Raw genomic sequence first — 21,198 nt, forward strand, 5'->3', positions numbered from 1 at the left:
CTCTGAGCGGTCCGTTAATTCCCGCTAATCTACACCTGCGGAGTCATCCACTACACCATCGAATTGGTGCACCGGGATTGTAAACACAAACCCGGTAAGCTTTACAGCTCGTATGAGTAAAATCAAAATATAATTCGCATATCAAAATATACGAAAGATCACAAAACAACAAATATAAATGCCCTCATGAGTCACTCGTCAGCCCATCTGGTTGACCCAAGAAATATGTAATAAAACGCTCATGAGGAAATTAAGTAACCCTTCTGGTTACCCAATGCATTTATAATACGGGTACCAAGAACGCTGGTACACATCTGTTACCCCTCTCGTAATACACCGTTGATATTGGATAGCCACCCGCTACCCAACATCCAAAATACACCGAGTACCCATGAGCAGATAACCACCCGTTACCTCGCATGCAGTACTAAGGCAGACAGACTAGAGCTCTAACTGTATCGTAACTTTCGCCCGGCCAAAGGCTAGGTTCCGACTTGCCTCACATGTACAATAATCTCACATCATATTGTACCACACATCACGTCCGAAGACAAATCACAATATTTCACATTTTCCGTGATAAAATCACATGTACAATAATCACTCATCATATTGTACGTTTTAAAACTTTCACAATATATCATAATAGAAATCATAACAGTATATTATATAGCAAACTATATATATTTGTATTTATTTACCATTTATACAATATATACATAGTCCACTATATCATATACATGTCATATTTCATAAACACCTGAAAAATTACGTACGATAATCTCACATCATATCGTACCATTAAAATCACACATGCACAATTTTTCTGTCACCGAAATGACTATTTTTAATGAATTAATAACAGTATGTAATTTAATGAACTATATATATATATATATGTATTTATTACCATTATACTATATATATACGTAGTCCACTAAGTTATATACATGTTGTAATTCATTAAATAAACACACTTGCAAAAATGTTGAATCACCGCGAGGGTAGATTCGTAATTCAGTGAGATTTTACTCACCTTATTGACTTGAGCGTAATTCCTCAATTCGCGATGCTAATTCCTTTCCTCGATTTAACGATCACCTTAAAAGAATAAGAAAAGAATTTAGAATCGTTTCGTAAACCTTTAAATGCCAAAACAGTAATATACGGTACTGTTCAGCAATTTTGGTTATACGAAGTTACTGTTCACTGTTCACTATTCACGGTTACTGTACAATACTCCATTAATACGTATTTCTGTACGTATAAATATTAAATACGTATTTCTGTACGTATAAATATTAAATACGTATTTCCTGTACGTATAAATATTAAATACGTATTATCTGTACGTATAAATATTAATACGTATTTCTGTACGTATAATATTAATACGTATTTCTGTACGTATAAATATTAATACGTATTTCTGTACGTATAAATATTATATACGTATTTCTGTACGTATAAATATTATATACGTATTTCTGTACGTATACGTACGATTTAAAGTAAATACAAATTCAGTAAATAAAATTTACTAAATTACCCTTTTTACAAAATTACTTTTTACAATTACTGAAAGTAATTTATAATTACATTTACCGTAGGTAAAACTTAATTACATTTACCGCAGTAAATAAAAATTACATTTACTTTTACCGTACACAGTAAATTACCAAAATACCCTTCTGTCAAAACTGTCCCACCTCCACATGTGGCGGCGCGTGTGGCACACGCGCCACCTCCGGCGGCCGCGCGTGGGGCCCACGCGCCGAGGCTAACCACGGCGCGTATCACGCCACCGCCGCCTCCAAAACCACCCTCTCCCTTCCCTCTATCCTCCTACGGTCCAAGGCAGCCCCTCCGCCACCTCAGACCTCCCCACGCGCCGCCTAAAGCGGCGGTGTCTCCAAATCGCCTCCACCCCGATTCTTCCCCAAATCTTCAACAATCAAATCCCAATCCATCCACACACATCACAACATCAATTTGAATGTATTCTTACCCAGATTAGTGCTCTAAACGCGTCAGGAATGGTAGATCGTCGACAAGCTCCTCGCTGGATCTTCAATAGTCGACCCGGCTTCTTGGCGGCGGAAACGAAGCACGGCGTGCTTGCGGGTGGCAGCTGAGGGTCGTGCGGTATCCTAGTGGGCGGCGGTGAAGGTCTCCGCAGCTTGGAGGCAGCGAGCAAGGGGCGAGGCAGAGGGAGGCTCGGGGACGAGTGAAGCCTCTCGGCGGCGAGGCAGCGCCGCTAGCTCGGGTTGCTTGCGAGGTTGTAGGGTGCGGTGGTGCTAGCCACGATGGGCTGGGGGCGGCAGATCGGCGAGGGAATTCGAAGGGGGAGAAAGGAGGGTCGGGCCGAGAGAGAGAGAGAGAGAGAGAGAGAGAGCGGCGAACGAAAGGAGAGAGGGAGGGTTTCTGAATAAGGAAACCCTAATCCCCTAAATGTCTATTTATATTAGTTTCCAAATCGGAAACTAACTTCCGGCGTTAATAACTTTTACGTACGTCGTCCGATTAGAACGCGTCACATATCCACGAACTCGTAACGACGAGCTCTACAACTTTCATGAAGGAAGTTTTTGCAACCGAGCGACGGAATAAAAGTCGATAATTTAGTTCGGAAACGTAACGTTTTTCTTAATAAACGTTCCGAAAACGTTTCCGTTTTTTCGTTTCAAAACCTCGCAAACAATCACATTCGGTAAAAATCAACTTCACGACTTAATAGAATTCAAAACAAATCACACATTGTTTTTGAAAATCTAGGGTTATTACAATAGCTGGTGGGATTCAACATTATCAAATGGCGGTGAAAATTTCTGCATAATAAAGCATTTCTTAAATCATACTTAACATGAACACAGATGGCCTATCAAATGAACGAGGAGCCATCACTGAGGATCTGGACTGTGCCCTGTATAATATACATGCACATATATTTTGTAGTATATAATTTTCCGCACTTGAATTAGGAAATGTTTTTAGTAACGTTTGATCTTATGAGGGTGAAACCAATACAGTACTACTTCACCTAATCCCTTATGAAGATCAGTCAATTGGCTAAGCTATACTAATTACTTGCATTGTTGCGTAGTAGTCACGGGTAGAACTTTCATAATCACAAGTTATCAAATTTCAAAGTCAATAACGCACCCAGTTTGTCATATGATGTTGGATTTCTGGTCGCCCCGTTGTTTCCAGTATCTTTCTTGTTCTTATCAGTGGTAGTTAGTCTTGCTTTGAAGTTGAACAAAGAGGAGACTAATCATATTTAGTACATTCCAAACAATGTCTCTTCCAATTTTCAATATCTGCTGCTTGTTTCGCTCTCGGTTTCTATAGCGATTAGTTGCTGGTTTCTTTTCACAACATCTACAGCGGATAAATGCAGAAGATAGCTTAAACTGCTTCACCTCGTGATCATATCAGCTCGATCATAGTCCCACCAAATCCAATGCAAAAACAAAACTCCGAAGGTAAGTGTTTCATACATTCAGATAGACCTTTGAGTTTCATATATGATAGCCGTGATTACGATAAATATATCCACCATCAAGGTCATAGTTATCGATGATATATGATGTTCTGGGATTGAACAGAATCTTACATAAATGAAAATAATTTATATATTTAGGCTAATTAGTCTGTTTCTCTGAAGTCTGTATTACAAGTCTGGCTAGCTACCCGACGTGGTTCATCCTCTAAGAGAGAGTAGATGCGGATCGAAGATCTTCGCGAGACGGCCCAAGCGAAGATCGGCACTCGAAGGCTTGAGGAGGTCTTCAACCTATATGTGGTTACAGAACTAGATTAGTCATGTAGAAGCTGCCTCTTTCGATTTCTTTTCCTTAATTTGATACCCTGCATCCTAACTTAGCTAGATACTTGACAAGTTGGTGATAATGGTGAGCAGGACCTCATGGTTTCGGTATTGAATGCTGGGGTCTCATATTGTTGGATCTTTATGGGGGGCTTGAATCATTTTTAGATCAATAGACTAAATTAACCGCACAGTGTGGAGTCTTCGTTTTCACATTCATAGTCGACGTCCTCTAGAACTCTAGATGCAGACCACTCGTACATGTAGATGTCCCCTTACTTCCAATCCCATACAACTCTTCGCATTTGTTTGCTGTACTAACAATATTATGCAATATGAACCCACATCAAAGCTCTGGTCTTTAACCATTTCTATGCATGCATAACCACAAAACCAGTTAGTCAACCCTTTGTGACTTTGGAATTTATACATTCCACCAACCACATGATCCAACTTCAAAGCCGGTGCCTACATATGAATGCTAACAATTTACCCTTTTTCCAATATTTGAGCAAAGCTATATGCTTCAAGATCAAAACTTGATTGGAGCAAAGAATGTCCAAGTGAATCCAAGAATGATGCTTTAACTTTATATTTGTATACTGAAAGTCTGAAACTGTGCAATTGCTGGTTTGGTTCTTCATATTCTCTCTGCCTACCCAATAATGTCCTCCTACACCTGTCCCCATAAACAATTTAGTTCAAGCATCACTAAAAATGTCTTATTCCTCGTCAAACAGCCTCATCATATAAATTGGAGATAGCTGACAAGTTAACCGAAGTCTCCATTCATCACCAGAAATGATGAACTCCATCAAGTTATTCATTGCTCTCATCAACACCCTGCTACTGCTGGAAATTTCTCTGGCAGATCCAAGAACACAAACAGTCCAAATAACCTGTGGCAACCAACTTGAGCATAACTCCAGCGTCTTTGTTCCAAATTTCGTTGCTACAATGGCAAAAATCAGTGAGCAAATGACAGCTTCTGGGTTTGGGGTGGCAGTCACTGGTTCAGGTCCTGACATTAACTACGGCCTGGCTCAATGCTATGGAGATCTTTCTCTACAAGACTGCACGCTGTGTTACGCTGAGGCTCGCACAGTGCTACCCAAATGCTACCCTTATAATGGTGGTAGGATATTCTTTGATGGTTGCTTCATGAGGTCCGAGAATTACAGCTTTTATGAGGAGTTTAAAGGGCCAAATGACACGGCTTTGTGTGGGAACACGACTAGAAAGAGTTCGTTGTTTCAAGCTTCGGCTAGGCAGGCTGTGATGAATATTGTTCAATCTGCGCCGAGCAACCGAGGGTATGCAAGGGCTCAGGTTGGTGTCAGTGGGAATTCGAATGAAACAGTTTATGTTCTGAGTGATTGTTGGAAGAGTTTGAATGAGAGTTCTTGCAAACAATGTTTGGAAAATGCTTCTGACTCAATATTGGGTTGCTTGCCTTGGTCTGAGGGGAGGGCATTAAACACTGGCTGCTTCATGAGGTATTCAGATACAGATTTTCTCAACGAGGAATTGGGAAGTGGAAGTTCTAGAGGTAAATGAATTACTAATCTGTTTTTTTTTTCTGAATGAATTGTAGTAATAAGTTTGGCTTGATCACACATTTGCATATATGAATTTTGCAGGTACCATAGTTGTGATAGTGGTCTCAGTTGTCAGTTCCCTGGTGGTTTTAGCAGTTGGAGGAGTTATTGGATTCTATATCTGGAAACACAGATACATACAAAAGAGAAGAAGAGGTAATTAGCATGTTCTTTTACAGTTGATTATGGATAAGGTTATCCCAAACCCCATCCTCATTCACTCATGAGTAACTAGTAGTATCCCTGATATGTTGTCGTAATGTATTGATCCTTGGCTTCTTTTTTTAGGTTCCAATGATGCTGAAAAGATGGCGAAAACCCTAAATGACAGTAGCTTAAACTTCAAGTACTCTACAATTGACAAGGCCACAGAATCTTTTGCAAATGATAACAAGCTCGGACAAGGAGGATTTGGAACAGTTTATAAGGTTAGATTTTCTCCATATGCCTCTCTTGCAGCGGAACAGATCATGGTATTGGGAATGCAGTAACTAAATGGATAATTTCATCTTTGCAGGGAGCTTTGCCTGATGGGAGAGAGATTGCAGTGAAGAGGCTTTTCTTTAACAATAGGCATAGAGCAGCAGATTTCTATAATGAAATCAACATTATAAGCAGCGTGGAACACAAAAATTTGGTTAGATTGTTGGGTTGCAGTTGCTCAGGACCTGAAAGCCTCCTTGTCTATGAATACCTAGCCAACAAGAGTCTTGACCGCTTCATTTTCGGTAATTTACTTCACTTTCATGTTTAAGCATGAGTTTGCGGGTCCTTTTCTATATGTTGGATCTTTAATCAACATCTTCACTTTCCCCAGATGATACAAAAGGTAAAACACTGAACTGGGAGAAGAGATATAAGATCATTACTGGAACAGCAGAAGGTTTAGTCCATCTTCATGACAACTCTAAAACACGGATTATCCACAGAGACATAAAAGCCAGCAACATCCTTTTGGATTCACGCCTTCGTGCTAAGATTGCAGATTTTGGGTTAGCTAGGTCTTTTGAGGAAGATAAGAGTCACATTAGCACAGCTATTGCAGGAACATTGTAAGTATGCTAACACATTTGGGATCTTAAAGTGAAGGTTGTAGGTTTAGTCTAATTCATATCTTTTATGGACACTTAGGGGGTATATGGCTCCAGAGTACCTAGCTCATGGCCAGTTGACAGAAAAGGCAGATGTCTACAGTTTTGGGGTACTGATAATGGAAATCATAACTGGGAGGCAGAATAACAGAAGCAAATCAGCAGAATACTCAGACGGCCTAGTTACAATTGTAAGAGTTTACAAATAATTTCTTACTAAGTAGTAGCTTATGTACTTTCATCCTCTTACTTTGTTGTTGATGTGCAATTCGGTCAAACAGACATGGAGGCATTTTCAAGCAGGGGCTGCGGAAAAAATATACGACCCAAATTTGATGTTGCAGAATGACAACAATGACAATGTTAAGAATGAAATATTGAGAGTAGTACAAATAGGACTGCTATGCACCCAAGAGATCCCTACATTACGACCATCAATGTCAAAGGCACTGGAGATGCTAACAAAGAAAGAGAATAACCTTCCTGCACCCAGCAATCCACCTTTCATAGATGAAAAGACCATGGAACTAAATGACACATACGACAACCCATGTTACCCCTTAAATGCAGATCGTTCTGGTTCTGTTGCTACTGTTTCACACAGTTCTTTCTACCCCAGGTGATGACAACAACAGTTGAAGTGTTTACACACAAACATCATTACAGCAGTGCTTACACCTTGCAAGCACTTCGCTCGGCTTCTAGCAGGCATTTTATAGAGATCAATATTTGTAATGAAGCCATATTTTTGATGCACTGCAAATGGCATTCGAGGATTTGTACATACATTGAGAATGGTTGACCTCTAATTTCCAAATATATTAAGATTTTTTCCTCATTTCTTCAAAGTAACAATGAACACTAGTAATTGTCTTAAATATTGGTACAACCAAAACAAGATAAGTGAAAAAAGAAGTTTGAAGCTCAAGAACTTTCTTATTTATGAAAACACATGCTTAATTGTAAACAGAACACAAAAAGATATCATGAATTTTAGCGGGTGGCTACTAAGTTTCCCATAAGGCCTCCACCAATCTCATAATATCTTGCATCAGAAAACCCTACATCTAAAGCAAGCTTCTCCAATTCCTCCCCTGCATTCACATGAATTTCTTAATCTAAGTACCTTTCCTCTACTCAACTACTGATAAAACAAGCCAAAATGCCAAGGGAAAAGAGAGCTTCAACTAAAAGAAACAATGTTGGATGCAGACGCCTGAAAGTCTGGTAAAAGTTCGCTGATAAAAGAAGACTGAGAAACTTACCTGTCAAAAATTCCCTGATTGATCTCTTTAAGTATTTGTAATCCTCTTCAAGGCCAAAACCAGAAGCCACAGGGACAACAACATTGTCAATAATCATTTCCTAGTGAATTAGAAACATGCAGCGCGTCTAAATCGTCAACTCAATATATATGATAAAACTTTTAATGAGCACAAAAAAGGTGACAGATTAATGTATCAAGTTAAAAGTACCTGAAATGAGGCAGTTACTGGATTGGCACTCTTATTAAAATCAAGAATGGACACTCTTGACCCTGTAAACCCCAAGGACTAATTAGGTAATGCAAACAACCAAAACCTTCAGTTCCATTGGAGTGAGAAATGGCTAGAAAAAAAAAACCTGTTTTCAAAACTCGAAAAATTTCCTGCATTGCCTTGTGTTTGTCTAATACATTGCGTAGCCCGTAACCCATAATTATAGCATCAAACCGATCATTAGGAAATGGCAAATCAAGTGCATCACTTTCAACCCACCTAGTATGCAAATGCAAAAACATTATCAATTATAGTCATTCAATTGATCTGAATAGAACTTCAAAGCTTACTGTGGCTGATTCACCACTAGAATTACCAGTGCTCACTCTATGTTCATGTAGCAGGCTTTGGACTTCAACTTTTGCCGGGAAGATGCAACTGATAACTGTTCCTTCGAAAAATCCAAACCAATCACCTGCCCAATAATACCATCATTAACTCCAGACCCAAACAAAGTTACCATCTTTAACAAATTAAACTCTGGTAAGTGGTAACTTAACAGTACATCACATATTCACATAACAAACCTTGCCATTGACCTCAACTTTCTCAGACAACAGAAACGCTATATCCCCACTTCCACAGCACAAATCCAATACACTATCACCCATCTTTGCACTATCAAACACAAAATTCAAGCACAAACAAAAAAAATTAACTCAGGTAAAGTTTAAAACTTGGAACAAAATGAACAAACTGAGATAAAGTTTAGAACTTTACCCACTCCATGACACAGCCATCCTTTTCCATATTCTGTGCTGACCCAAGCTCAGCAAGTCATTTAACTACAGTGCAAAACATGTTTTTAACAACGTTGATGTTTTCAAAGAACAACTAGAGGAAGGAAGAGGAGAGAAACCGTACGTTGTCGTAGACAGGAGCAATGCGGTTAAAGAGAGCCTGTCGTTCGCTGGAGTATTGGATCGGAGTGCTTCTGAACCGGAAATCGGGTAGAGATGGGCCGGTGGAGAATGGAAGGTTCAGCTGGAGCGAAGCCATTGCTGCTGTTCTCCAGCTTTGAAGCAGGAGCGCAAATTTGACGAACCAAAAGATAGACCCCCGTGATTTTCAAATAAAGAATTAATAGACCCGTGAGGCTATCGGGTCACGGTGACCCAGTGAAACGGAGAAATTATAATGCCCCAATGTGAGTGTGCACTTTTGGTAGCCCACTTTTAGATGTTTTCTAGAGCAAGGCCAATAATGTTTGCTGCATGTAACAAAAACTTTGGAGTCGATTTTGCTTTAGGAAGCCAGAGAAATCATCAATCGTCTTTTTATTTTTAGTTATTAAATCAACATCTTCTTACAAAAATTTATTTTAAAAAAAATGTTACAAAAAAAATCACCATATGAAAATTTAATTCGAAGGCTTGTTGATGCTTCATAGTATCTCACAATTGCACCGTACGGATATAGCTTTCATCGATACGGTGTTCGAAATTTCCACCATCAATTTTTACGCCTAGAATCTGTTCATGATATCCTCTATCACATTAATAATATAACAGTTACAAGTATATAATGATATGATATATAACGGCTGGTATGTCTAAGAGACATCGGTTATTATAATGCATTGGATACAAGTATTGTTAGAAGCTTCTGCCTGGCCGCATAAGCATTTCATTACTTTCCCCAGCGTCAGCCAGGGCTTGAAACTAGAATGACGCAGTAAGCGTTTCTTTATCTTGAACCTTAATCGGTGAAATAGCAGATTACAATAATTAGACCTTCTCCCCTTTTGGTGTAGAGGAAGGAGATCAATGTCGCCAAATAGTTTGCATTTTTAGATCATCACGTACACTAAATTAAGGTAGGACAAACTACTTGTAGCAATATAGATTATGATCATGATAATTCATGGGCAGAGGCATTTGAGAATACATAAATACAGCACCTCAATCATCTGCAAAAAATGCTCCAGAAAGGTTATCCATTGCGGCGAATTGCATGTTTTCGGATGGTCTCCAGTGTCGCTTGCGTTGATTGATGAACCAGTTGTTAATTTGCCTCTGATCGAGCCCCGTCGATTCCGCCAGTGCAATCTTATCAGCCTCCTGAACGCATGAATGAGAGGTTACAGGTTATGTTTATTATTACAATTGGTCATAGAAATTGAAATGTAAAGCAGCAGCTCATATATATCATAAAACAGATCGAGATGATTTAGTAGTACCGTCGGGTATGGCCATTTGTAGTGAACGCTCCACCAATGAAGTAAGGCTTGTCTTGCTTCCTTCGGAAGCTTTCCCTTCTTCTTTTTCTTGGAAAATTCCAGCTTCAAGGTGCCAATGTGACTGCCAAACTTACGTAAAAGTCTGTCTTTGAGATCTCGATCTTCTCCTCTTGCTTGAGCTTCCTGTACCTCCAATTCACCTCCGCTGAACTCCTCCTCTGATGACACAGCACCTTCATCTGCCCACATAAAATTAATTGACAAGTGACTAAAGATGATTGGTAAATTTTTCACTGAGAATATATCTAGCTAGGAACACGGGGATCGTACATACCCAATATACGATACAGTTTTCAACTCTGATACAGTTTTCAACTCTAATATAAACTCACGTCAGATCAAAGTTCAGGATCATCCACCAAACCCTCAATGTATTGAAATTATCATTCCTATGGGCTATGATCCATTAGGTCCCTAATCAAACAAGCAAGACTGAAAAACAAGCAAGACTGAACTCTTGAACATTTAGGACATCTCCAACTCATGGGCTATTATGCCACAATTTCCACATTGTGACACTCTATCTCCAACCCATGGTTCGGACTACTTCTAGCACTTTGAGACACACTAGCACACGTGAATCTCGTATCATAAACTATTTGTATTGTTGTTTTAATAAATAATTTCATAAATATATATCAGCATTGTTTAGTTAATCTACATATTTGATTATTTGAAAAAACAAAAACTATATTTTTCTTTATTGAAATAATATACAACACTAAACTCGAATTAAACTAGTATTTTTTAATGTAATACCTCCTTAAATACACAACACTAACGAAATAAAACTAAAAACATTTAATAGACCAACAAAAATCACTTATTAAAACTAATAACTAAATTACAAATGAAAGCAACAAATAATAATCATTTAAAATATAATAAATAATATCCAACTTTGTTTCCCGAAATAAGTATAATTAAAATACATGCAAATGACTATTATTCTTAGGGGTGGGTGCAGGTCGGGTCAAGTCGGGTTTGACCCAAACCCGTTTTCGACCCGCATCACTCAATTTGCAAAATTTTTGAATCGACAAAAGTTCGGGTCACCCGAATTATCGATTCGGTGCGGGTCGGTGTCGGGGCAATCACCAGAGACGAGATTCTTCTTTCTGGGTTTGAAGATCTTGAGATTTCTGGGTTTACATCATTACATGAGAGGACTGAATGAGGGAGGCTGCAATTGAGTAATGGGTTTTGAAATTGGCAGAAGAAGTAGAGGTGGTTGTGGGTTGCATTGATTTAGGGTCTGATGATTGAAGACTTCTGGTTCTAGATGTGGGTGATGATGGACGAAAGTGACGAGGTTGGTTGTGGCTCTGATTATTGAGGAGGTGGGTGGTAGTGGTGGTGGTGGATGAAGGATGTGAGAAAAGACGAGAACATCATCCATTTTTTGATTGGTGTACACGATTTAAGGATTTATGTACAAAACCCATAAACTCATTGTCATAATTTGATGATAAATCTTAGATTATGGAGGTGATGAGGAAAGAGGCAGCGACAATGTTGATGGAGGATCATGTGAACAAGGTTAATTTTGAGTTGGATAAAGCTCAGCGGGTGAGGATCATGAATTAATTAATAAACCTGCCAAATGTTGAATTATGGTTATGATTTTGAGGAATTTTTGTGGAGGATTCAATTGCATGCTTCTCACACTTAGTGGGGCTCTTTTAGCATGAGCATTCAATTAATCATTTAATCAAGTCCTTAAAATTATGGGTTGGTGCTAGTTGCTTCGTTAGTTTCACATTATATTTCTATGGATCACCATCTTACTTCTCAACTTGTAAAATGGATAACGGGTGTGGTTTGTAATTGCATTACAGTATGGTTGTAAGGTGAATGTAATATTTTTGATATCACACTACTCGTCACACTACCAGCCACACTACCAGTCACACTAACTTTGTGTTGTGTCAGGTGGTGTGACAGGTGGTGTGATAGGTAGTGTGAGTGTGGTGTTATGTACGACAACATAAGTATCGATAGGTGAAGCATATTAGTTGATTTAAGAAGTTGAAGATCACATAGAATAATCAAAAATTCGTTATTTCTAGCAATTTCTTCTTCTTCTTCTTGTCAGAACATAGTCACAGAAAAATATTGCGATAAGGGTTGTGACAACGGGTGTGATAGGCGGAAGACACTTAGTGTGATAGAGGGTGTGACATGAGATGTGACAGTGGGTGTGATAGATAGAGTGACAGAGATTGTGATTGGTAGTGTGACAGGGGATGTGACAGGTAGTGTGACATGTAGTATGACAACGAGTGTGATAGTATAACATGGGGTGTGACAGCATGTGTGACAATGGGTGTGACATGCCGTGAAAAAAGGTCTAAATATGCGAAATGATGTTAAAAATAACAAATATTGGTATAAGTATGCTCAAAATGAAGAGAATAACTAGAATTGGAGCACTGATTTCGCCAAAATAACTTGGAGCACCACCATGGATGGCGGTAACCCCCTCCGAGGTTTTTTGCGCCTTATACGGTAGTCGGTTTGAAATGTGTAGGGTATCAAATGAAAGAGGGAAGAGAGAAATCGATCGTTAGACGGTAAAGTTATTACCGAAATTAGAAGAATAAGGAAAAATAAGAAGAATAGTAGTGTAAGAAAGAGCAAAAATATCCGGAATATATTTTAAAAGTGACTATTTTTTAAGTTGATTCCAAGCTTGTTGACTATTTGCTAATTTCTAATCAATTGAGATAACCTTTTTATGATTGAGAAGTGGTGATTTTTTTTTAATTTATAATGTGAAATAGTACTATTTTATAATTTGACTTATAATTTATGAAATTTAAATTAGTTAAATTGTCATGTAATTTTTTTATGAAATAAGATAAAAAGTAATCGTTCGTTATAAGATAATTTTAATTAATCTTAGTTTTCATAGTCTTTTGTCTATAATTATAAAAAAAATTATTAGAATAAAATTGTAATTAAATGATAGTATATAAATTAAAAAGTACAAAACATATTAAAAAAATATGAAATGGATACATTGTTGCACACTTCAGTTGCATACGGTTGATATCAAATCGATGAACAAGGTCAATTTAGTGTTCTATAACGTAGCCCAAGGACTGCAAATAGCCCTTTCACGCTATTTCTGGCACGTTTTTGTATCACATTAGTCCATGTGGATCCCGTCTTAAAAACTATTTTATACTGTAATTTGGTGAATAATTTAATTGTTTAGTTAATATATATTTCATTATTTAAAAAAGAAAATCGTATTTTTCTTTTTTTAATAATATAATACAACATTAAACTCGAATTAAACTTATATATTTTTAGTGTAATAATTATTTAAATATATAACAACACTACCAATATAAAATTAATAATTTTTAATTAACCAACAAACAATAATCACTAGCATTTTTTAATAATTTAATTATAATTTATGTAACTTAAATTAGTTTAATTTCATGTAATTTTAAATTTTTATGAAATAAAATTTCAAGTTTTAATTTTTCATAATACATTTATTAAATTCATCATTGATAAATATATTGTTATGATTAAATAATAATATAGAAATTAAAAGATATATAACCCATTAAAAATATTAAAGAGCACAATTAAATTGAAAACGTTTGATGTCAAAATGATAAATAGTAGTGATTTAGTGTAGTAGCTTAAATGGGATACAAATAGCGCTACGGGTCTGAGATGACCTTAAGAAAGCTCTAACAATAACTAATACACTAAGTAGTTCTCGGTGACTATCATTATCTTTACCTAGCGCCCCGTAGTTTCCTATCTGAAGTAACAACATTCAGTAAAGGTTAAAAGGTCTGTCTCATCTAATGAGCATATTCGATGATTGCGGATTCGCAGGCTTTGAAATTTCAATACACCCGGAAGAACTGTACACTTTTCAGGAGAGTGAGGAGACCCAGAACTCTTTAATGGAAAAAAAAGACACCAAAGTGCAGACCAGCAAAAGTAGTGGAGTGGTAGTATTGGTTAGGTCAGAGAGGGTGACTCAGACACTCAGAGTAGACAAGACTTGGTAGAGCCCATCAATCAAATCAAAACTGACACAAAGATAACCCCACAACCACCGCAATAAGCTAGCCGTAGTTTCTGGGGTTCAGATACGCAGTCCCACCACCCACCCCAGCACTAGGAGTATCTCCGATTAACTTCCTCGATCTTAAACCCTAATATCATATCAATCATAGAAGGAGAGTATTGGGGACCCGAGTGCACACGCAGGAAGGAGTAGTTAAGAGACACGTGTGATACAGTAATCAGAAACCCAGGCATGAAGAAGAAGAAGCCATGGAAGGACAAGCACAGCAAAGGCACCCAGGTGCATGGTGAAGACTGAAGACACGCAGCGGAAAACGCGGGAGTCCATGTGAATTTGTGTGTGGGAGAAAACTTCGACCACCCGCTCAACCCGGGCTTGGATTAGATTGGATTGAATTGGCTCTTTCGAAAGCTCTCTCTTCCAAAAGCTCTCTCTCTTATCTCCATCTCCAGCACTGTGTGCGTATGTGTATTTTCCACAAGTTCCCAATATGCCCCTGACGATCTCCATCACCATCATGCCCCAGTTTGGCAGCAATGACTTGAATAGAACCCTAGATTTCTTATGAACAAACATGATAGCAAAGACAGATGCATGTGCAGAACCTAAATGCCGTGCGTTCAAGGTATTCAAGCCAAACTAGATTCATATTCATAGAGCAGTACAAAGGTAGTGCATGCCCATATTTGGGATACAAAACAAGAAGGGAACACAGCCATAATACACTGATGCATGTACTATATTACAGACTGTTTCACAAGAAATGTGAGATGAAAAAATTTCTGTACCATCGCCCAACTGCTAGTTGCATAATGTGTATGGTAACTCATGATCATGCAAATGATACCATACGAAATGGAGAGCTATATTGGAATCATATAATCATATATGGTGTTTTTCCCTTCCCGAAAATAATATCTAAGATATATATATATATACATATACATGGAGGAATATATGAGACTTCAACCACACTACATTTCCTACATTAATTACTACTATCTAGTTATTGGAAGAGGGCTTGGCACTCCTGCAGCAAATCAGATGATCACATAAACCACCATAGCACGTGAATATATGCGAAATATTATCCCTAAACTACCATAACATATACACGTGGACGTGTCCTACGGTCGCATGTTATTGTTTTAAGAATGTTCTCTCCTCGCTCTTTCTCTATTTTAAAAACTAGGGTAAGTACATTAAGGAATTCAAGTTAGAAAAAGAGGATTAAGCAGAACCAACTGACACAGCAGTAAACACGAGGCTTAATTGAATACGAAAAACGCATCACTGGAAAGGTATTCTGTACTTCCATTGAAATAACAAATAATAGTACGTTGCCAACCATAACCAACCAGGATTACGATAAGCCTTTACCAGAGGGATAATGATATTCTATAATGATCCATCCCGGCCAGCTATAGCTGCTATTAGATTACATTACAGTTACAACCACCACTCCACGCCTACATATGCAAATGAAGCTTTTCTTTCAAACGAGATGCCTAAATTAACGGACCCTTTTGCTAAAAGAAGTAATGAAACAACAAAAGCAACTGTATATCATCATACCCTTCAAAAAACTGTATATTATCATCCACATGAGATTTTGCCGAGTTTATGTTTGGTGCGCGCTCAACTATTACATAGAAAATACAGCGGTAAAACATATAAACACGTGATTAGCAAGATTCGTAATGTTGAAAATAACTTCAGCTCTATTCTGGCTTAGATCGAAAAACAACTTTCAAGAAGATTTGAATGTAGCACTCTATATTATATTTCTGCAAAAAAGCCAGATACTAGCTACTCAGACAATTTCCTATGACATTTCAGAAACCACCATATGTACAACTCATGATGCACCTTGGAAATTGAAATTAATGAGAATCAATAAAGGATCGAGCCTACACATGATTGCCTTGTCATTACCAAACGTTAAAAAATCACAAGCAGTAAATAACTTCCAACAGCTATTCCTTCAATCAATATATCATCGAATATAAATCTAGCTTTTGAACTTGATCAGAGTAATGGTAACAATAGATGGCTTTGTGTGAAATACACTCCGAATACTAGAATCAGAAATGAAATAAATCTAGAATACACTCCGTATACTAAAATCAGTAATGCGTTAGAAATTAATAAGTTTGTGTTCTTAGGCTAAATAAGGTTAAAATGCTACAAAACATTCACCAACGCACCATGCAACTAAACATTGTGTGCTCGATTATATATTCATCAAACCAAATTAGAAAACTTTTGCGTATGTCTACCGTTGTTTAATATGGATGATAATTATTTACTTTCCCCGAAACATTTCTGTTGTTCAGATAGTTATACATGTCACCTTTAACTGAGTATCTTGGTCTAATAAAACCATTTCGAAATCTAATTCCTGCTCGCCACAGCTTCAACCACATCAGGTGATTCGGGCAATGCAATATGCAACTTTCATAATAGCCATTTAATAAAATGAGTGAACTTCTATGAAAGAGATCACATCCCTCAATCTATCATATACGTTCATACGTATATATGACTGATCAAAACAGGCAATGATGAACTATGTTTTCATGAACTCAAAAAGATTGGCCATACAGCCGACTTGAAAAGCACCAGATGAAGTATTTAAAGTAAATCTTGATAGATCATGGTTTATGCTTAGAAAGCATTAAGATGAAACATCCATCTTCCCTCACGAATTAATGATCCATCAGAACTTAATTTAAATAATACTGCTAATTACTATTTGAAATGTCACTGTATAGAACCAATCAAAACAACTATTTTACATATCTGCAGCAAATCTAGCTATCTCTGAAACGTCAAATCAGAATCTCTTATACAAAAGAAAAGTTTTACTTTCAATCTAGTTCTCCTTATGGCGTGCATTTACTATAATTAAAGATAAAAATAAAGGCAGAAGAACATTGCAAAGAACATGGTAGGTGGACAACTCAACTAAACGTACGTATTAGACTAGTAGTGTAGTACCAAGCTAGCCTGATCATATATCACGTCAAAAACAACTGAAAAACAGAACTCAAAACTGTAACAAAGTTCCTCAATTACTCCACGACCCAGATTACAAATTTTATATATATATAGCACACCGGAGAGAGAGAGAGAGAGAGAGAGAGAGAGATGAATAAGAATGCAGGCGATGGATAATATATATGTACTAGTGTACTACTCGATAAACCATATTTCTTCAGATTAATTCCGAGTAACGACTCAGAGAGCAATAAAGTTTGAAGATGTGTATGTATGTCAATGAAGGGTCTGCGTCATCAGTTTCTAGGGTTTTGTTCGCCTTTGTTTCATGTCTCACTATTGACAGGCCCCTATTATCATGAGAACTAGATAATTATTCCGCAGGTATGTTTTAAGTTTATTCTTATGTAAGTACCCTTCAGGAAGGTTAATCTTAGCCTTGGAAAAAATAAAAAACCAGCTGCTAACTGATAGCTAGTTGCAGCTTATCAATTCTTGTGCGGCCTGGTGGGGTATGATCGAGCCTTACCAAACGCTACTGTGTGTCTTCAACAAAGAGCAAAACTAACAGTTCCCGCCGTTCTCCGACTGATCGCGGCGGCCGATGACGTCACAAAAGAAAAGGAGAGAGAGAGAGAGAGAGAGCAGAGATACGAGAGAGCAGAGAGAGACTGACCGGAGAGAGTTCGAATGCAGAGATTGCTGAGTTGCGTTTCAATCTTGTTCAAGAAGGTGGTGGCTTCATCAAAAGGCCTTGAGAGATCTGATTTGTACTTGACCAGCATATCGCAGTAGGTTTCCTACCATCATAAAATATAAGGGACAATAAAGATGGAGAATTTAACCAGAAACAAATCTAGCAGAGACTAAGCGCCCAAAATCTAAAAAGTAAAGAGAGAGAGATAACTGAAGAGGGGGGGGGACCATACTAACTTACCATGAACTCGTCGAGCTCGGGATCGACTCCTAAACACGTGGGCATAGCTGCGTCTCTTTCCCGCTTACATAGGTCGTTTTCTCGGCGGATTTCCTCCAAGAAGCTCGCTATTTCCGGAGGCGCTCCCACCTACAACACACAAAGTTTTAGTCATCGATCAATCTCTACAAGTCGAGCAGTACTACTGACTCAGTGATCGAGTCCGCTTTTGATTATGAACCGATATAAAAGAAACAAAGTTGTTGAAATCAAACAAGGATGATTTGGTTTTTCACCTTCTGGCAATCGATATAGGCCTCAATGAGTCTAGGGTAGCTTGGATGGGAAGCAATTTTGGCTTTGATTGCACCAAACACGTCTTCCTCTGCGCGTCGAAACTCTGGCGCGGAGGATATGGCCGAGTACAAGTCGCCGACGTCGGATCCGAACATCATCGGCACCCGATGATCGCGGAAAGCTCCTGAGGAGAGCAGACTCTGGTAATCCATTGGTAGCATCAGATTCCCCGGGTTCATAAGGGCCTTGTCGGCGTAGTCCGTCGACTTATCCCCGTAGTCCACCGCGGATTGGAATCCATACATTTCCTCCATGAACAAGGTACACAAGGTTATCTTCACTCGGCTTCTTGGAAAATAATATGAGCCAACAATAAACAATACAACTGCCCGATGGCCGATGACGCTAGAAAACAAATTAACCCTATTGAAAATGATTGTTTTCTTTTATCCAATGAATTTATCAGAAGTTGAATTTTTAACTGAGATTACTGGAGTTGCAGGAGTAAGTACAGATCAAACTTAACGATTATACACATCCCTTTTTCTTCCACCCTTGTTTTTACTTGTCTTTCTTTTCTTTTTTTTCCTTTTTGTTTATAATTTCATTTTACAGCAAAACGGCATTTGAGATGAGAAACCTAGGCTAAATTGTATAGTCACAATAATGTTTTTTTCTTGGGTAAACACTCTATAATGTATATACTGCTGCATAACTAGGTATTTAGGTAAGTTGGAGCTTGCAAGTTGCAAGGTTTTAGGTCAAGAACTCGATTTCTCTCCTTAACCGCTTTTAGCTGATGCATGTGCTTTGATTATAAAACTACTGAGAGTCTTTTGTGGCAATTTGATATTCAGAAAGTAAAACGAATTAGTTTCATCATGATTTCATCGATCCCTCAACATTTTGTAATAATTATCATATAATTTTGTTGATTAATGTTGGAACCTTCATTCTCAAACCGATCTTCTAGATCGTCTAATTACGAGTCTACCGTATTACTGTTGTTGATCATTAGCTTAGCAATGCATGGTAATAAGTAATAACTAATGACGATGGCATGTGTTTTAATGTAGTCAATCGATTTTGTCAAACAATTTCCAGCGGTAGGTCAAGCATTGAGAGAGGCGGCCATCACTTGTGGGACTCTCGCACGTGAAGGACACGCAGTCCTTTTCAGTAAGGGAACCCACCAGATCGATATGCATGGCATCCTATCCTAGTTAATTTACAAACTAATTACTCCTGATATGGTAAAATTGAATAATCAAGGAGAATCCTTAAGATGAGAATATTGAAGAATTCTTATTAATTAGGTTAACTGGATCAGTCGCTGTGTATTTTCCCGGTAATTGAAAGAACAAAAAAAGTTAGCTATTTCATTTTGTACGTATAAAAGTTGATCGGCTCATTAGTGATGAAGTAAACATTGGCGTAAGAAAAAAAAAATTAAAACGACAAGATAAAGGTGACTGTGTCTCCTCAAAGTCCAACTAATAGAAGAGACCAATCTTTAAGGTAACTCAAAAAACGGTACTAAACTTTGTTTTCGATGTTAAAATATAACTTTTCATCTCAAACATCTTGTTTTAAGGAGTTTTCGTTTTCGTTTAATAGGATTTAGATCTAAAATAAGTCTTATATTTAGTGATTTTTCAAGACCAATACTTCAACAGTGCATGAGCCTGTATCAATTCAACTATATCATAACACTTTCATATAACACACATAATCATATTTTAATCAATAATTATGTATATAGCACCTCATATAACACATAATTATTGGAATAATAGTGCAATAAGAGGTGCTAAAATAAAAATAGCACCTCAAATAGAATTCATGGTTGGAGTTACCCTTATGGTCCGGGATAAATAGCACTATTGTCTACGCGTAAGAAATCAGATCAGAAGAGCAAATTTGATACGTTTTAGGTGTTTGTGTGTTTGTGTGTGCATACATCGTTAACGATTGCTACTGACTTGAATACGCAGTTGGCCCCAGAAGCAGGCGCATTTGACTAGTACTCTTAATTACAGACCTGTGTGGTGAGTTTTTCTTCATTATTGGAAAATACGGCAGTGGCATGGTGAGTTGCGTATCTAGCAACCTACGTATATTGGAGACTTGGACCTCTGTTTCCTTAATCTCATACGTTGATTCAACTAAATAGGATTTTAATTATTGTTCATTCTGACTTTTAATAATTCATATTTAAATATTATCGTATTGGTACTTTAAGTCTTTATTTCAACATAATTTTAGTTCATTATGTCAATTAACAGCGTTTTTGGTTTTATCTCCCACTAACTTTTAGGGGCATTTTCATCACTTCATTTTCCACTAATTTAAGTTTTCATTTCACTTCATTTTTGTCACCTAATTGTTATATAACTTTTGCATTAAAAATATTTAAATGTCTATGATAGAGCTTATGAGCATTTTTATTGTAATAATATGGTTATTAGTTAGTTGATGAACATATACAATATGAAATATATGCAAGTTTATTTTGTAATTGCGAACTTTAGCTTGTTTATAATAGTTGTGATAAACTTATCAATTTTGTTAGGAAAAAATGCCAATTTACACCCCAAACTTGGTCATAATTGTCAATTTGCTCCATG

The 21,198-nt window shown here is 37.4% G+C and overlaps 3 protein-coding genes across 5 annotated transcripts; 1 reads left to right on the forward strand and 2 right to left on the reverse strand.

Moving 5' to 3' along the window:
* Window positions 1-3,301: 3,301 nt before the first annotated feature.
* LOC126791723 (cysteine-rich receptor-like protein kinase 2) lies at window positions 3,302-7,288 on the forward strand. 3 transcript variants are annotated; one of them, XM_050518189.1, is made up of 8 exons: window positions 3,302-3,485; window positions 3,668-5,378; window positions 5,470-5,583; window positions 5,716-5,855; window positions 5,945-6,155; window positions 6,245-6,479; window positions 6,559-6,709; window positions 6,800-7,288. In XM_050518189.1, exons 2-8 carry the CDS (start codon window positions 4,631-4,633, stop codon window positions 7,139-7,141), a joined length of 1,941 nt encoding a protein of 646 aa, XP_050374146.1. In that variant the 5' UTR covers window positions 3,302-3,485; window positions 3,668-4,630; the 3' UTR covers window positions 7,142-7,288. The 3 variants fall into 3 exon arrangements, with proteins under 3 accessions (XP_050374146.1, XP_050374147.1, XP_050374148.1); XM_050518190.1 differs by having other exon boundaries at window positions 4,570-5,378; XM_050518191.1 differs by lacking the exon at window positions 3,302-3,485 and having other exon boundaries at window positions 3,536-5,378.
* Window positions 7,289-7,325: 37 nt separating this feature from the next.
* Window positions 7,326-9,122, reverse strand: LOC126791755 (2-phytyl-1,4-beta-naphthoquinone methyltransferase, chloroplastic). The gene is made up of 8 exons (XM_050518228.1): window positions 8,921-9,122; window positions 8,777-8,841; window positions 8,584-8,674; window positions 8,383-8,471; window positions 8,142-8,275; window positions 7,994-8,055; window positions 7,784-7,883; window positions 7,326-7,612 (listed from the first exon to the last, which is right to left on the reverse strand). The coding sequence occupies exons 1-8, from the start codon at window positions 9,053-9,055 to the stop codon at window positions 7,512-7,514; spliced, it is 777 nt and encodes a 258-aa protein (XP_050374185.1). The 5' UTR covers window positions 9,056-9,122; the 3' UTR covers window positions 7,326-7,511.
* Window positions 9,123-9,711: 589 nt separating this feature from the next.
* LOC126791752 (homeobox protein knotted-1-like 6) lies at window positions 9,712-18,944 on the reverse strand. Its single transcript, XM_050518224.1, has 5 exons — window positions 18,571-18,944; window positions 18,296-18,424; window positions 18,035-18,158; window positions 10,236-10,474; window positions 9,712-10,116 (listed from the first exon to the last, which is right to left on the reverse strand). Exons 1-5 carry the CDS (start codon window positions 18,883-18,885, stop codon window positions 9,958-9,960), a joined length of 966 nt encoding a protein of 321 aa, XP_050374181.1. The 5' UTR covers window positions 18,886-18,944; the 3' UTR covers window positions 9,712-9,957.
* Between the last annotated feature and the right edge of the window lie 2,254 nt (window positions 18,945-21,198).

The sequence above is a fragment of the Argentina anserina genome, chromosome 4 (assembly GCF_933775445.1).
Source record: "Argentina anserina chromosome 4, drPotAnse1.1, whole genome shotgun sequence".
NCBI lineage: Eukaryota > Viridiplantae > Streptophyta > Magnoliopsida > Rosales > Rosaceae > Argentina > Argentina anserina.

What these genes read in the sequence shown, in the direction of transcription:
- LOC126791755 (XM_050518228.1), bottom strand. Translation starts at nt 9,055, where the DNA reads ATGGCTTCGCTCCAGCTGAACCTTCCATTCTCCACCGGCCCATCTCTA. An exon ending in GCCTGCTACATGAACATAGA is followed by an intron (nt 8,276 to 8,382) that starts GTGAGCACTGGT and finishes TTTGCATACTAG; the next exon opens with GTGGGTTGAAAGTGATGCAC. An exon ending in CAGTAACTGCCTCATTTCAG is followed by an intron (nt 7,884 to 7,993) that starts GTACTTTTAACT and finishes CTAATTCACTAG; the next exon opens with GAAATGATTATTGACAATGT.
- LOC126791752 (XM_050518224.1), bottom strand. Translation starts at nt 18,885, where the DNA reads ATGGAGGAAATGTATGGATTCCAATCCGCGGTGGACTACGGGGATAAG. An exon ending in CCTATATCGATTGCCAGAAG is followed by an intron (nt 18,425 to 18,570) that starts GTGAAAAACCAA and finishes TGTGTGTTGTAG; the next exon opens with GTGGGAGCGCCTCCGGAAAT. An exon ending in CTGCATTCGAACTCTCTCCG is followed by an intron (nt 10,475 to 18,034) that starts GTCAGTCTCTCT and finishes TTATGTGGGCAG; the next exon opens with ATGAAGGTGCTGTGTCATCA.
- LOC126791723 (XM_050518189.1), top strand. Translation starts at nt 4,631, where the DNA reads ATGATGAACTCCATCAAGTTATTCATTGCTCTCATCAACACCCTGCTA. An exon ending in GGGAAGTGGAAGTTCTAGAG is followed by an intron (nt 5,379 to 5,469) that starts GTAAATGAATTA and finishes TGAATTTTGCAG; the next exon opens with GTACCATAGTTGTGATAGTG. An exon ending in ACAGCTATTGCAGGAACATT is followed by an intron (nt 6,480 to 6,558) that starts GTAAGTATGCTA and finishes ATGGACACTTAG; the next exon opens with GGGGTATATGGCTCCAGAGT.